The 13,156-nt window shown below is 45.6% G+C and overlaps 3 protein-coding genes across 4 annotated transcripts; 1 reads left to right on the top strand and 2 right to left on the bottom strand.

Annotated features, from left to right (window-relative positions):
- Positions 1-906: 906 nt before the first annotated feature.
- LOC127768375 (protein FAR1-RELATED SEQUENCE 5-like) lies at positions 907-4,088 on the bottom strand. The gene is made up of 3 exons (XM_052293935.1): positions 2,943-4,088; positions 2,669-2,791; positions 907-2,587 (listed from the first exon to the last, which is right to left on the bottom strand). Exons 1-3 carry the CDS (start codon positions 3,114-3,116, stop codon positions 2,225-2,227), a joined length of 660 nt encoding a protein of 219 aa, XP_052149895.1. The 5' UTR covers positions 3,117-4,088; the 3' UTR covers positions 907-2,224.
- A 1,997-nt stretch (positions 4,089-6,085) lies between these two features.
- On the top strand, positions 6,086-6,782 carry LOC127768955 (uncharacterized). Its single transcript, XM_052294624.1, has one exon. It carries the CDS (start codon positions 6,086-6,088, stop codon positions 6,548-6,550), a length of 465 nt encoding a protein of 154 aa, XP_052150584.1. The 3' UTR covers positions 6,551-6,782.
- A 532-nt stretch (positions 6,783-7,314) lies between these two features.
- LOC127768508 (protein ENHANCED DISEASE RESISTANCE 4-like) lies at positions 7,315-11,009 on the bottom strand. Of its 2 annotated transcripts, none has more exons than XM_052294102.1 (3): positions 10,722-11,009; positions 9,628-9,866; positions 7,315-9,524 (listed from the first exon to the last, which is right to left on the bottom strand). In XM_052294102.1, the coding sequence occupies exons 2-3, from the start codon at positions 9,746-9,748 to the stop codon at positions 7,708-7,710; spliced, it is 1,938 nt and encodes a 645-aa protein (XP_052150062.1). In that variant the 5' UTR covers positions 9,749-9,866; positions 10,722-11,009; the 3' UTR covers positions 7,315-7,707. The 2 variants fall into 2 exon arrangements, with proteins under 2 accessions (XP_052150062.1, XP_052150063.1); XM_052294103.1 differs by lacking the exon at positions 10,722-11,009 and adding an exon at positions 10,482-10,595.
- Between the last annotated feature and the right edge of the window lie 2,147 nt (positions 11,010-13,156).

The following is a 13,156-nucleotide window of genomic DNA, read 5'->3' as shown; positions in this document are numbered from 1 at the left end:
ATATAGTGCAACACGGTAAAAGAGTACAGGTTCATGGATACACCAAAATCTATTCAAAAAAAGCCTACTCATTGTAGGTTGAGCCAAATGCTATTAATTGAAATGTAACTTTCTAGCAGCCATGACTGAATCTTGCTGAACTCCAAATAAAAGACTTGTAAATCCGCCTTGGATTAAAGGAGCATCCATGGTCGAGGATTGCCCAAACCCATCATATGCAGCCATTGTCGAGGATTGCCCATACACATCATATGCAGCCATGGTCGAGGATTGCCCACACACATCATTTGCAGCCATGGTCGAAGATTGCCCACACACATCACCAACATCTTCATCTTCATCTTCTGATGCATTATTTAGATCTTCTCCTATATAGTTCAAACATACAAAATATCAGAGTATAAAAAAAATTAATTATACAAGCATACAATGGGAATAAACATGCCGGAATGGGTAGGATCAGCACCTTTATTCTTAGCAGTTTTTGTTTTCTTCCGTTTCTTCTTTTCAACTGCATCTTTTGATCGTCTACTCTTTGGGCCTTTGACCACTCGAGGAACTCTAATTGATATTGCACCATTTAATGTGTCCATAACACAGTCATTTGAATTTAGAGGAACCTCACATGTTTTTTCTTGCATCTTGCTTAGAGAACTATCTGCCTCCAAGTCCAAATTATTTATGGCTTTCTCCAAATCATCAAGAAGTTCTTTCGAAACTGAACATTTCAAAGCGATGGATGTTGCCTTTCGAGAGATACGTGCAGCATGTGTTTTCAAAGTTTCCTTCTCACTTCCTTGTTTATCAATATTAAATCCTTTTTTCGCATATTTTGTTCACCTGTTGAGTATATATTGAGATGGCATAGTGAAAACTTCATTCATATTGAAGACTTTGAGGGCATGCTTGCACAATATACCTATAAGATGTGGATGCCATTTTTCAGATGTTTGTATAAACAAAATTATAATGCGATTTAAAGTGTGCATACATACCAATGGACTCGTACGTTCTGCAAGAACATGTAATGGTCATATCCGCAGTGTTATACACAATTGTTGCTTCCTGATCTGATTCCATGGGCATAACCATGAATGTCAATATTGACCCCTCAGTTTGCAACAACTTACATGACAATGAAAATTGTTTTGTAAACTCCTCTTCAAACTCTGAATACATCTTCCTTGTATATGAGTCAGCTGCGGTCTTCAACATAGGTAAATTTGGGATGCAAGTAACGGGGCTCGAGTTTCTTGACTTAAAATCTGCATCCAACTCATTTTCACGAAGACTGGCAGCAACCTTATCACATTCTACAAGGAGCTCAGAAAGACCAAGTTTCCTACGAAATCTTTTCTTGAAGACATTATTCATACCTTCGCTCCTTTGAGTCGAGGTCATATCAGCTGTAAAAGAGTCACGAAAGACAATAGCCCACTTTCCTTCAACCTATATAGATTTGACATCCATACGTTATCCTCAAGCTTGTATTCACTCAACAATTCATGCCACATCTTGTTGAAATGATACTCCGCTTTCTCCTCATAGACACATTTCTTAAAATCAGTTAGAAACTTGTTAGGATGCTTATGAATGACATGACCAAGATTTTTACCACCATTTAGATAAATGTGCCACAAACAAAGACGGTGTCTTGTGTTTGGGAATACTAAAGCAATTGCTGCTGCCATGGCCGCGTCTTGATCAGTGAAAATTGTGCTTGGATGCTTTCCTGACATTGCTGTTAGAAAAGTTTCAAAGAGCTAAACAAATGATTCAATAGTTTGATTAAATAACAACGTAGCACCAAAAATTACAGTCTGCTTGTGATGGTTGGTTCCAAGGAGTGGAGCAAAAGGCATTTCAAACTTATTAGTATCAAATGTGGTGTCGAATGACACAGCATCACCAAAACAGGAGTAATCCATGATAGATTGACCATCTGCCCAAAAGAAATTAGCTATCCGACCATCTTCCTTGTCTATTTGGATGGCGTAAAAAAATGCAGGATCCTCTAATTGCTTATTCTTCAACTATTCCAACAGTGTTTGTGTGTCATTGGATTCTAAGTACTTCTTGCGTTCGCGACCGATCTCATTATTGCAATCCATCTTTGAGAATGGTACTTTGTCAGCTCCTCCATACCACTCCTTCATGAACTCATACACTTGCGCTGGTTTCATCCCGGCTTCCCTTATTTGGCCAATTAGCTGCCTATCTGCTTCTATAACACGCCTTGGGACCTCAGCTTGTGCGACTTATTTGGACTAACAAGACAATGGTTGTGTTCAAGTACAACTTTTTGCACTGTCCAAATTCCCTTTCGACAAATACTAAACTGAACACAAGCATCACAACTCGTCCTAGTAGTGTCTAGTGATGACTTAGTCTGTCGTTGTCCTTGGTTACTACAAACTATATATTTCTGGTATATAGTTCCATCAACTCGGTGCTTTGCTTGGCTCTTTCTAATACTGAACCCAATCTTCCCGGCATAGGTGTTATACATATCATACGCTTTCTGCTCTAAATCAAAAGCCATTCCAACTTGAGGCAAGATCAAAGTTTGTGCAACTTTATCATTGGCCTGTTGTACGATAAATGAGTTATATTACCACAGTATGAAATATTCTGTTTTCCATCGAATTTGCTATTAAATTATCGTTACCTGATTTGGTGCTTTATCTGCCATCTCTTCAGGTACTATGCGACAGAGTGTGTTGTCATCACCATTAGCGTTGGCATCGATAGCGCCGGCAACATCTTCTTCCATGGTCATAAACTCGGAGATCTGTGCAAGATGATCATGCACGATATGATCACACATCAGTACGTATTAGCCACACATCAGTATTTGCGATGAGGGCATGTAAGACGATCACTCACGATCATGCATGCATGTACTGATGAAAAAGCATGAGTCAATTAGCTAGGCAATGTACCTGCGTTCTCTGCTTGCCATCGGCTCCATGATCCCCAACGATTACATCGTGTTCATGTGAAGATTGTCCTGCCATGTCGTGCGCTACGGCAGGCAAAGGCTGCACTAGATGAGACGACGGCACCAGAAGCCCGGCGGCGCCTGTGCTCTTCTGCTGGACTCCTCGTCCTGCCATGTAGCGAATCTGTTTTGCTCTAATCGTCCGCCTCTAATCACGCCCTACCCAATCTAATCCTGAGCCGTGCAAGCCGAGCTGAGGGAGAACGACCTGAGTCGAGCCGTGCAGGATGCGGACCCGCTTGTGTGGGCCGGCCGTCGGATGAGCGCCTCATCCACGCGTCATGCATCCGCGTCGGGGCTGCACGGACTGCTGTTTTGCATCCGGTCTGCACCAGATTTTTTTCCGCCATCCCCTCCCAGATGGTTCTCCCCCATCTCTCTCCTGTACCCCTCGGCCTTCTCCCGCACCTCCCTCCCGCTCCACCACCACGCAGCGGCGCGGCGACGACGAGCGAACGCAGCGGTGGCGGTGGCAGCTGGGGAGGTGACGACCGGACGCGGCATCGGCGGCGGCAGAGGCGATGAGCGAACGCGGCATCGGCGGCGGGCGAGGCGATGAGCGGACGCCGGGGTTCTTGTCGGCGATGAGCGGCCGGATGCTGCCTCGTCGGCGGCGACGAGCGGACGCGGCATCGGCGGCGACAAGCGGACACGGCATCGTCGGCGGCAGCGGTGGCGACGGGCGGATGCAGCCTCGTTGGCAGCGGCGACGAGCGGACACGGCATCGGCGGCGGCGGTGGTGACGAGCGGACGCGGCATCGGTGGCGGCGACAAGCGGACGCGGCCTCGGCGGCGGCGGCGACCGGCGGACGCGGCTTCGGCGGAGGCGGCGGCTACGAGCGGACGCGGCCTCGTCGGGGTTCTTGCTAGTTCATGCGTCGGGGACCCGGGGTTCTTGCTAGTTCTTGTAGTATCTCTTTTTCTCTCTTCTTGGTTCTTGGTTATTCTATGATCTTGGTGCTTGCTAGTTCATTGAGGTGTAATTTTTCTTCTCTTTTCTACCGCAAATTGTCTTATTATCTCCCCGTCTCTGTGAATGTACTACTGATGATGAATGGCTGTGAATGGTACAAAGAATGGCTGTGATTAATAAGGGCAGTTTGGTATTTTCACTTTAACCTTAAACTTGCATCGGGAATTTAGGGTTCGATATTTTCCGAGACGGAGGGAGTACGTGTTAGTTATTAATTATTTTTAATATTAAATTTTAGTTGTTTGTAAATTATATTCCTATATGGAATCTAGACTCGTCTTTCAATATTTCTTTTTTTAAATTCAATTTTTATTATCTATAATTGTATTTCTATATAGACTCTAAGCTCTTCTTCCAATTTTATTTATTTTAAATTCTAAATTTTTATTATTTCTAATTATATTTCTATGTAGACTCTAAATTAATCTTTCAATATTCTTTAATTTTAATTTTGAATTTCAGTTACTTCTAAATTGTATTCCTATATTGACTTTAGACTCTTCTTCCCATGTTTTTTTTTATTAATTTTGAATTTTAGTTATTTGTAAACTGTATTTTTATACGGACTCTAAACTCTGTTTTAAATTTTATTATGTTTATTCCGAATTTTAATTAGTTTTAAATTCCTATATGGACTCTATACTCTACTTTTAAAAAAAAATTACGAATTTTTATTATTTCTTAATTATATTTCTATATGGACTCTATACTATACTTCTAATATTTCTTATTTTTAATTCCGAAGTTTTATTATTTCCTAATTGTATTTCTATATGGACTCCATACTCTTCTTCTAATATTCTTTATTTTTAATTCCGAATTTCAATTATTTATAAATTGTATTTCTATATATGGACTCTAGTCTCCTCTTCCAATATTTCTTATTTTTTAATTCCGAATTTCAACTATTTCTAAATTGCATTTCTATATGAACTCTATTTTTTTTCTTCGAATAATATAAGAATTTCTAGGCCGTGAGAGCGAACGTGGTTGCACCTTTTTCTATTCCTTTAATAAGTTAATAGATAACGACATGTCCACACGCTAGCGGGAAGTAAGTTAGAGGATCTCAATTCCACATCTATGATCAATTTCATATAAAAATAAGTTAAATGCTAGATCTTTTGGAAACTTTCTTTCAATTCAATTTTTCATGTGGTGTAATCATTTTTTTCTATGTTTTCAATTCATGTAGGATTTGTTGGGGGAGGGGGGGGGGGGGATGCTACTTTGATTTCTGTTTTTTTGCCGTGCTTTACACATGTATTGACATGGAAAAAACTCTCATCCTCTTCGTGCGTGTCACGTTAGTGTTGTGACAAAGGGGAGAGGTTGCGGTAGGTCAGATCATGTATGGTGCACAACACCACCGGTGGAGTTAACACCCTGAGAGGCACTCATATCACTTTCACAGGACCCCCCGAAGCTAGTCGGCGTGCAAGACCCCCTAGCTTACAAGCACGTGCTGTATAAAATGCGCAGGAGATGCAGCCGGAGGCCCAGCTACCAGCCCATCGCGCAACCAGAAAAGCCCCAAACCGTCTTATTTCTCATCAGGTTTACCATATAGTTTTAGGTGTGATTATCGCCACGCATGATTTGATGATTATCGCGATAACCATGTAATTTCTGTGAAAACTATATGATTATATAATGGTTTTAAAAATTAAGAAGATCGTGACAGATGATAACGCGGGATAACAACAAGGTTTCGTAAACCCTGCTCTGATCTCTGCACTGCACACAAGGGAAGCAACCGACACCCACGCGTGGCATACTACGCAGCAGCTCGAGGGTCGAGCGCCTCGTGCCGACAAGTGATATGACGCTGGCACTAGCAGCAGCAGCCAGGCTCATCAAACCAGGCCATCCTCCACGCGTCCCCCCTCCGGCCACGCCCACGCCTGCGCCGCATCCGGAATCTTCGGGCCCACGGATAAAACGAGACAGCGTCCCCGGAATCGAATCTCCCGTGTGCATCCATCGATCCACCACCTCTCCCGACGCTGCTCACTCGCGTACTACAGTACTCCTATACTACTACACCGCGGCGCGTGCGGTGAAACGTGTCCCGTCTCCCCGAGCTACGTGTACGTGTTACCCACGCGCCATGCGGTCCCTCGTCTCCCGCACCGCGCCCCCCGCGCGCCCGACGTCGCTGCGGGGCCGTGGCGCCGGTGCCGTCGCGGCTGGCCATGGACAGGCCACATTTGGCCGTCGCGCCGTTCACGGCGGCTGGCTCGTCGCGATCCGTCTCCGCGCACGGTGCCGGTGCGGCGGCGGGACGGAGCCGGTGGAGGCGCGGAAGGAGAGGGAAGGAGGACCGGGGAAGGGGGAGGAGGAGGAGGAGGAGGCCGCGGCGGCGGAGGAGCTAGAGGTGCTGGAGGAGGAGGCCATGGGCGGTGGCGACGAGGGGCGCCGCCCCACGGACTACGACCGCCGCGCGCACATCTTCGAGGAGAGCTCCCGGGTGTTCAGCGCACTGAAGCACCGGCACGACGACGGCCACGGCGTGGACGGCGACCACGGCGCCGCGGCGGCTGAGGTGGCGCGTCACGGGGACACCGGCCGCTAGCCTGCTAAAGCGCATCGTATTGTACGTATTATTATACAGTAGTATGTGATACAATGTAAACGTAGTGTACAAAAGTTTTAGAAAAAAACGTTCTGTACTAATATACTGTATGTACTCCGTATATAGTAGTATCATATCACACCGCGAAACAGTTGCACCAGTTTTGTTTTTTCGAGCAAAAAACATCTCCACTGTGCTTCTCCTCATTTTATCACCTTACACCAAAAAACCTCTTGTTCATTGTCATGCGGATTGTTGCACCAACACAGCAAGACGACGAACCTACGGTGGATGTAATAGAAAGAGTAGAAGAATGGTTGTGCTTAGTTCTATGGGTCTAAGTTTTTTTTTAAAAAAGTATATGAACACATTAAATGAAGACTAATAATACGCATATAAAATTTGAGACGAATTTATTAAGTCTAATTAATTTGTTATTAGCAAATATTTATCGTAGCATCATATTGTCAAATCATGGTGTAATTAGGTTCAAATAATTTGTCTCGCAATTTACATGTAAACTGTGCCTGTGTAATTGATTTTTTTCAACATTTAATGCTTTATGTGCCTGTGTAATTGATTTTTTTTCACATTTAATGCTTTATGTATGTGTCTCGATGTGATACATTTGATTAGATGTGATATTTTTGATCAAAATTTTTTTAGAATCTAAACCAGGCCTATACCGCATTTCAGCCTCAGAAGAATTTCAGTGAGCAAGAAAACGCAGTGCAACTGTGCAAACTGCGAAGGGCACATGGTCATGATACGTACAGCAGCTTCAAACATTCATAATCAAAAGTGGCAATCCTTTTCCATTTCAGAAGGAAGAAAAACTCCTCTATCAAGATTAAAAAAAAACTCAAAATAGTTACAACAGCTAATTTGCACACAGGTCGTAGCCTTTTTAGCCTATACAATCAACAATACTGCAAATCACACACCACCACCAAAAAGCACACAAAATTGCCACAGAAAACCAACCTTTACACAAACTAATGATCAAATACAATGAACTATCACACCTATCAGCATCTTACCCACTATCCCAGCACCCTAATAACCAAGCCCGTTTCTGAATTCCCTAAACTGGCCATAATCAGTTAATCCTCAAAAAATAGAGTAGTGTACATCATCCGCTATGACCTGACGAGTGACTACCTGAGCTTCAGGGATTCCAGTCCATGGATCCCCTTCTTCAGGATCCCTGGGAGCGGCAAGCCACGGCCTCTTCTCACCTTCGCGCTGGGATGCTCCTCTTCGTCAGCTACGCAGATGGCCTTGCCCTTCGTGTCACTCGTTCTTGCAGCGGGCGTCCGCTCTCCGAAGCTCTCGTACAGGTCGGGGGAGCGCCGCAGCCGCAGCAGCTCGCTCGCCGACGAGTACCCCATCAGCCGGTGCAGCTTGGCGCTCCGCTCGTCGTCGACGGTGTCGAACGACGAGTTCCTCGACACGTGCAGCGGCTGCTGCTCCTCCTCGGTGGAGTAGCTGATCACGCCGTACTCCTCCGAGTACGAGAACGGGTCGGCGTCGCCGGCCGCCTGATGGATCTCGTAGTCGTCGGTGCTGTACTGGCACTCCTCGCCGTCGCCGGACGGAGACTGGAGCTTCTTCTTGGCCGGGTCCCTGTACGAGTAGGAGAGGATCTCCGAGCAGGAGCCGCACTGCAGCCGGCGCGTGCCTTTGCTCGGGACGGCGAAGTCGGTGGGCAGCTGGACCAGCCGGTTGCAGCCGGAGCAGACGACGAACGGCGCGCCGCGCAGCACCGGCCGGCAGTGGTGCCTGGGCGGAGCCCGGCGCCTCGTCGTCTCCTGCACCGGCGGCCTTTGCATCGCGCCTTCTTGGCTCTTCCATGGCCGGTCATGGTGGTGACATGGTGGTGGCCGGCAGCTATGGTAATGGCAGCAATCGTGGGAGCACGGTCGCCTCATCGTCTCCATCTGGTCGCTGTGGCAGCACGAGTAGGCCCTGCGCCGCCGGCGATATCGCAGCGAGGAAAGCTCACGATGATGATGAGGAGGAGGAGGGACTTGGCCTGACCTGCTCAGGCGAGATACATGGCCGGAATGCTTAGCTGCAGGGTGGTAAGCCGTGAGTGGCACACTGGAAGTGAACGGCGCACGAGGCTTGCTGTAGCCGTCTTGCTTTGAAGGACGAGGAGGGTAAGCTGCTGTTTTTGGCTTGCGATCGTCGTCGTCTTCTCCTTCTTCTTCAGGTTTGCTGAAAAATTCAGAGAGGTCACCTCTCAGCTCGTCCACTGTCTTCATGATCTTCGATTGGAGCGGCTCGCTCGCCCTGAAGCTCTTGGACTGGAGGGAAGTCCTGGCAGAGTGGAAATCCATTGAGCTACCGGCCGACGCGCGATGCGACTCTCGAAGATCGCAAGAACGGGATTGCACCCTCACAAGATGGCCTTTCTTGGTTGCCTCGTCTTCGGTTTTGGTTGCTTCCTTCAGCTCGGAGTCTGACTTGCTCTCCTGATGTAAGGGCAATTCGTGCTCAGGTAAACTCAGGTTGCATTCTGTATCAATATCTCCACCTCCTCTTACCCTGCAATCCTCTGAATTCTCAGCAATTCCTTCCACATTGTAGGTTTCCTCTTTGTCGGAATCGATATCCATGCCATTTGCATTGGGTGGTATTTCTTCAGAAGGGCCTTCGATCCTTCCACTAGTGTTCTGGCCATCCAAATTGCAATCTTCCTTGTTGTCAGTATCTGCAACTTCAGAAGCATTATTCTCAACTGACATAGCATGGCCATTATCGTTGCTGCTCGTGCCATTACTGGCATGCTCTGTGTCAGTGCTCGGAGCATCAGGGGTACGGGATCTGTCCATGGTAGCACCACTGAAAGCAATATCCTTCTTTTGAGGATGCACTCCATTGCTCGCGGTGGTAGCAACCGAAAAATCATCGGAGTCTTGCCGGACTTGTTTCGTCGCTACATTTTGTCCATTGCTGGGACGGATTTTAACTGCATAAGAAGGAAATCATCAGGAACAAGTCAGCCAACAGATGAACAAATGATCAAATTTACTGCTACCCAGTACCCAGCTAAGCGAATCACACAAGTTTACCTCGAAGTATGGTGTCACAACCACCACACTTGTAGACCTCAACATTGGGAGGTTCTGGTAGAATGTTATAACACTTTGGGCATCTCACCAGGCGTAAACCTCCAGTGTTTACGCTTGCCATGAAGCAAGAAACGCCCAGAACATCACACGATGCACAATTTATCAGGTTGATGTAGAACCTAATTCCTCTGCTTGTCAATGGTGTCCTCTGAGCTCTAATATTACAACGCCCGCTGAGCCTGAAAATGTGCAAGAAAAAGATGTTCAGAATCTATCTAGCAGTCTCGGCTGGACTTGCATCCATAGAAGAGCAATGAGGACACAGACTAAGGACAAAGTCATGAACTAACTTCAGCAGCATCAAAATCAGAAGAGATGCCGAACGAGATTAAGAAATAGAAATACACGATCAACGCATCTTGAGGCACTGAAATTAGTGTGCGATCAGTCATATATTAGCAACACAGAGCAAGGGGAACTTACTCGGACTTTATTGACCAGGGAAACAACCACCTAAAAAGCTATTTACATGAATAGGTAACAGCTAAAAAAGGACACACATGTCTGTCCCCTGCTCATCCAGGTCATCAGAGAACTGAGAACATCAGCAATTGTCTCAATACTACCAGTCCTCGACCGATTAACCTTGTCGGATAAATTCAAAGAACTACTGTACTACAGTATGTAGAAAGCTAAGATCAGAGAACAAATGCTGCCATGATCGCGGTTAGTATTACTATCAGTAGCACAAACTAGCAACACAAACTGAATTACTGAAACCTGTACAACTCCAGTGGAAGCATATCGCAGAAAAAAAAAACGAAAAACAGAGAGGCATCAAGAACAGAACTCACCGAGCATCGTCAAGAACACCTAAAGACTCCTGCTTCTACTTCTACAGTTCTACCCAAGAAGAACGTGAAGACGCCGAGAGAGGGAGACGAACAGGGGAGATATGAGGGTATGAGCACGAACTCCCTCCCAAACTCCCAAGACAAAAACTGAAGTATACTAAATCCGGAGACAGGAAAGAGGGAGAAATGAGGGCGAAAAGGAGGAGGAGGAGGAGGAGGAGGAAGAAGCCAAGAACTCACCTTTTCTCCAGACCTCCTCGGCCGCTTCTCCCCGTCGTTTCTCCTCAACTGCTGCTCCGCTTCTCGGAAAGTTTGGCAGGCGAAACGAAGAAGCAAACGAACAGTGAGAGCCCAGGATTATAAAAGAGATCAATTCTTTCCTCGCAGAGGAGCTGGGGTTGACTAGGAGGAAAGCTTTAATTGCTCCAACCCAATCACCGGTGTGAACGGGCCTCCCCGGCGGGGAGACTTCTCCGCACCGCGCTTTTGCTTCGCTTGTGTGTACTGCTGCGAGAGAGAGAGAGAGGGAGGAGGAGAAGTGGAGAACAACCCGTGGTCAAACTGTGAGCGGGTTGGTAGTAAAATAAAATAAAACGGAGAGGAGCGGGAGGATTTGAAGGTTGACCGTGGATGGGCGTGTTGACTTCACGCCACGTCATCGCGGTGGTCTGGATGGCCAGATGGGTGGTGGTCGTGGCGCCCGCGTGTGGGGCCCGCCTGCCCTATCCACGCGTGCTTCTTCGCTCGGGGCAGATGGGGCCCAGCTGACAGGGACAGTAAGGTGAGTGAGATGAGATGAGAACGTGTCTCGCGGTAAAACGTTTACCCTTCTAGAAAACGAGCCCCCGAGAGTCTCAACTCTCATCAAAGTCTGAAGTCTGAAATTCTGAATGTCCAATATTCTATAATCACTTGTCCTGTTCCTTTGGTCTTGAGAAAGTCAGAACGTATGCGATGCGATGCGAGCCACAGCAAGTGGCCCCGTGTATGTAGTTCTGTACTTGACAGCTCATTCAATATTTCAACGGTGACGGGCTGATGGCTGAAGTCTGAAGCAATGGAGTACTAGTTCTGTAGACGGTTTCTGTTGCAGGTTTCATTATTTCGAAAACTACTCTCTCCTAATAAGTTGCGAGTATATTTTACGATGGAGAGAGCACATATCTCATCGACTCGTCGACTGATGGTTTTTCTCCACAGTCCACACCACAGCAAGATTACTCGGCTTCTTCCCTGGTAAATTCGTGTATCCATTCATCCATTGCCTGCAGAGTGCAGACCGACCATCTTCAGGCTTGCTCAGCTCAGTCTCGCATTGACACTCTTGAGGACTCGTTGAAACGAGAAGGAAAAGAGATAATAATACTCCTTAGCCATGGCGGCTAGGAGGTAGGAATAGGTAGCATCAACGACGACAAGTAGTATTCCATAAGGAATTAGGGACCCTTTAAATCGCAGGATTGAGAAAACAGAGGAATAGAAAAAACGTAGGAATTGAATGCCACACTTATTGGATTTCTATGGGATTTTGAAACACAGGAAAGTCTCCAAACTGTCGTTTGATTAGCACACAGGAAAAACGCAGGAATCTTAGACACATGAAGAGGAAAACATGAGGTGAGACCTCATGCTTATTTTCCTCCAAAGTTACTCTAGTAAGATTCATTCCATAGGAATTTCAAAGGAATTGATAGGAAATAATCCTTTGTTTCAAAGGACTATATAGGATTATTTTCCATAGGATAAAATCCTCTAAAATTCTTATGGTTTTTCCTTTCATTCAAATTCAAAGGGGCCTTAATCCAGGATCTACGGCAGCTTGTCCCGATCCACGAACAGTGTGTCTTTGCTGGAAAAGTTAGGGTTCATAAATCTGGGCAGCAGCGGAGGTATGGTGCCAATAAATGAGCCGACGCTGTCATCCATTCCATCGGCTCACCGACTCGAACAACGATCCGCTATTTACTGTTTCACATCAACCACTCAAACTTCATCGCTACTCCAGCAGTCCAGCTTGAAGTTGTTCGTAAGAAGTCGTTGATACGACGACGTCCGTAAGCTTATGTGCTGCTGGGTTGGTCGCTGAACTAAAAACGCACTACTAGTACTGTAGTAGGGTCCGGTTCAGGTCGTCGGTTACACGCGCGTACAAGCAGCATGTGGCCGTGTTGAGTCAAGTCGCCGACAGGTAGGAGGATCTCGCACTAGCTGAAGGCACAGGACACAGGAAAAAAGACTATATATATATATATATATATATATATATATATATATATATATATATATATATATATATATATATATATATATATATATTAAATTTGTTTGGTGCTCCATGGTGCCCGGGCACCATTGTTGAAATTTACTATATACCTAATTCAAATGAGTATGAAACTTTTTTAATTACTTAGGTATTAACATTAACTACTTTACTAACTAGTTCAAAGCAAGTTTGAACTGAATTTGAACTTGTTTTTGTTAGATTTTGATTCTAGGTATATAGCATCCATACATATAATTAGTTAGATATGTAATCATGGATTTCGAAATAAAGTTAAATTTGAGTTGTTTTGTTGATAGATATAGGTATGAATCAAATTATTATAACTAGGTATATACTCACAATTTGAAAATTTTGAAAAATTTGAGTGATTTTGTGCATTTGATATCATGGT

This window comes from Oryza glaberrima, chromosome 3 (assembly GCF_000147395.1).
Source record: "Oryza glaberrima chromosome 3, OglaRS2, whole genome shotgun sequence".
NCBI lineage: Eukaryota > Viridiplantae > Streptophyta > Magnoliopsida > Poales > Poaceae > Oryza > Oryza glaberrima.
The sequence above is the reverse complement of the archived record's forward strand: the minus strand, read 5'-3'. Positions and strand labels throughout refer to the sequence as shown.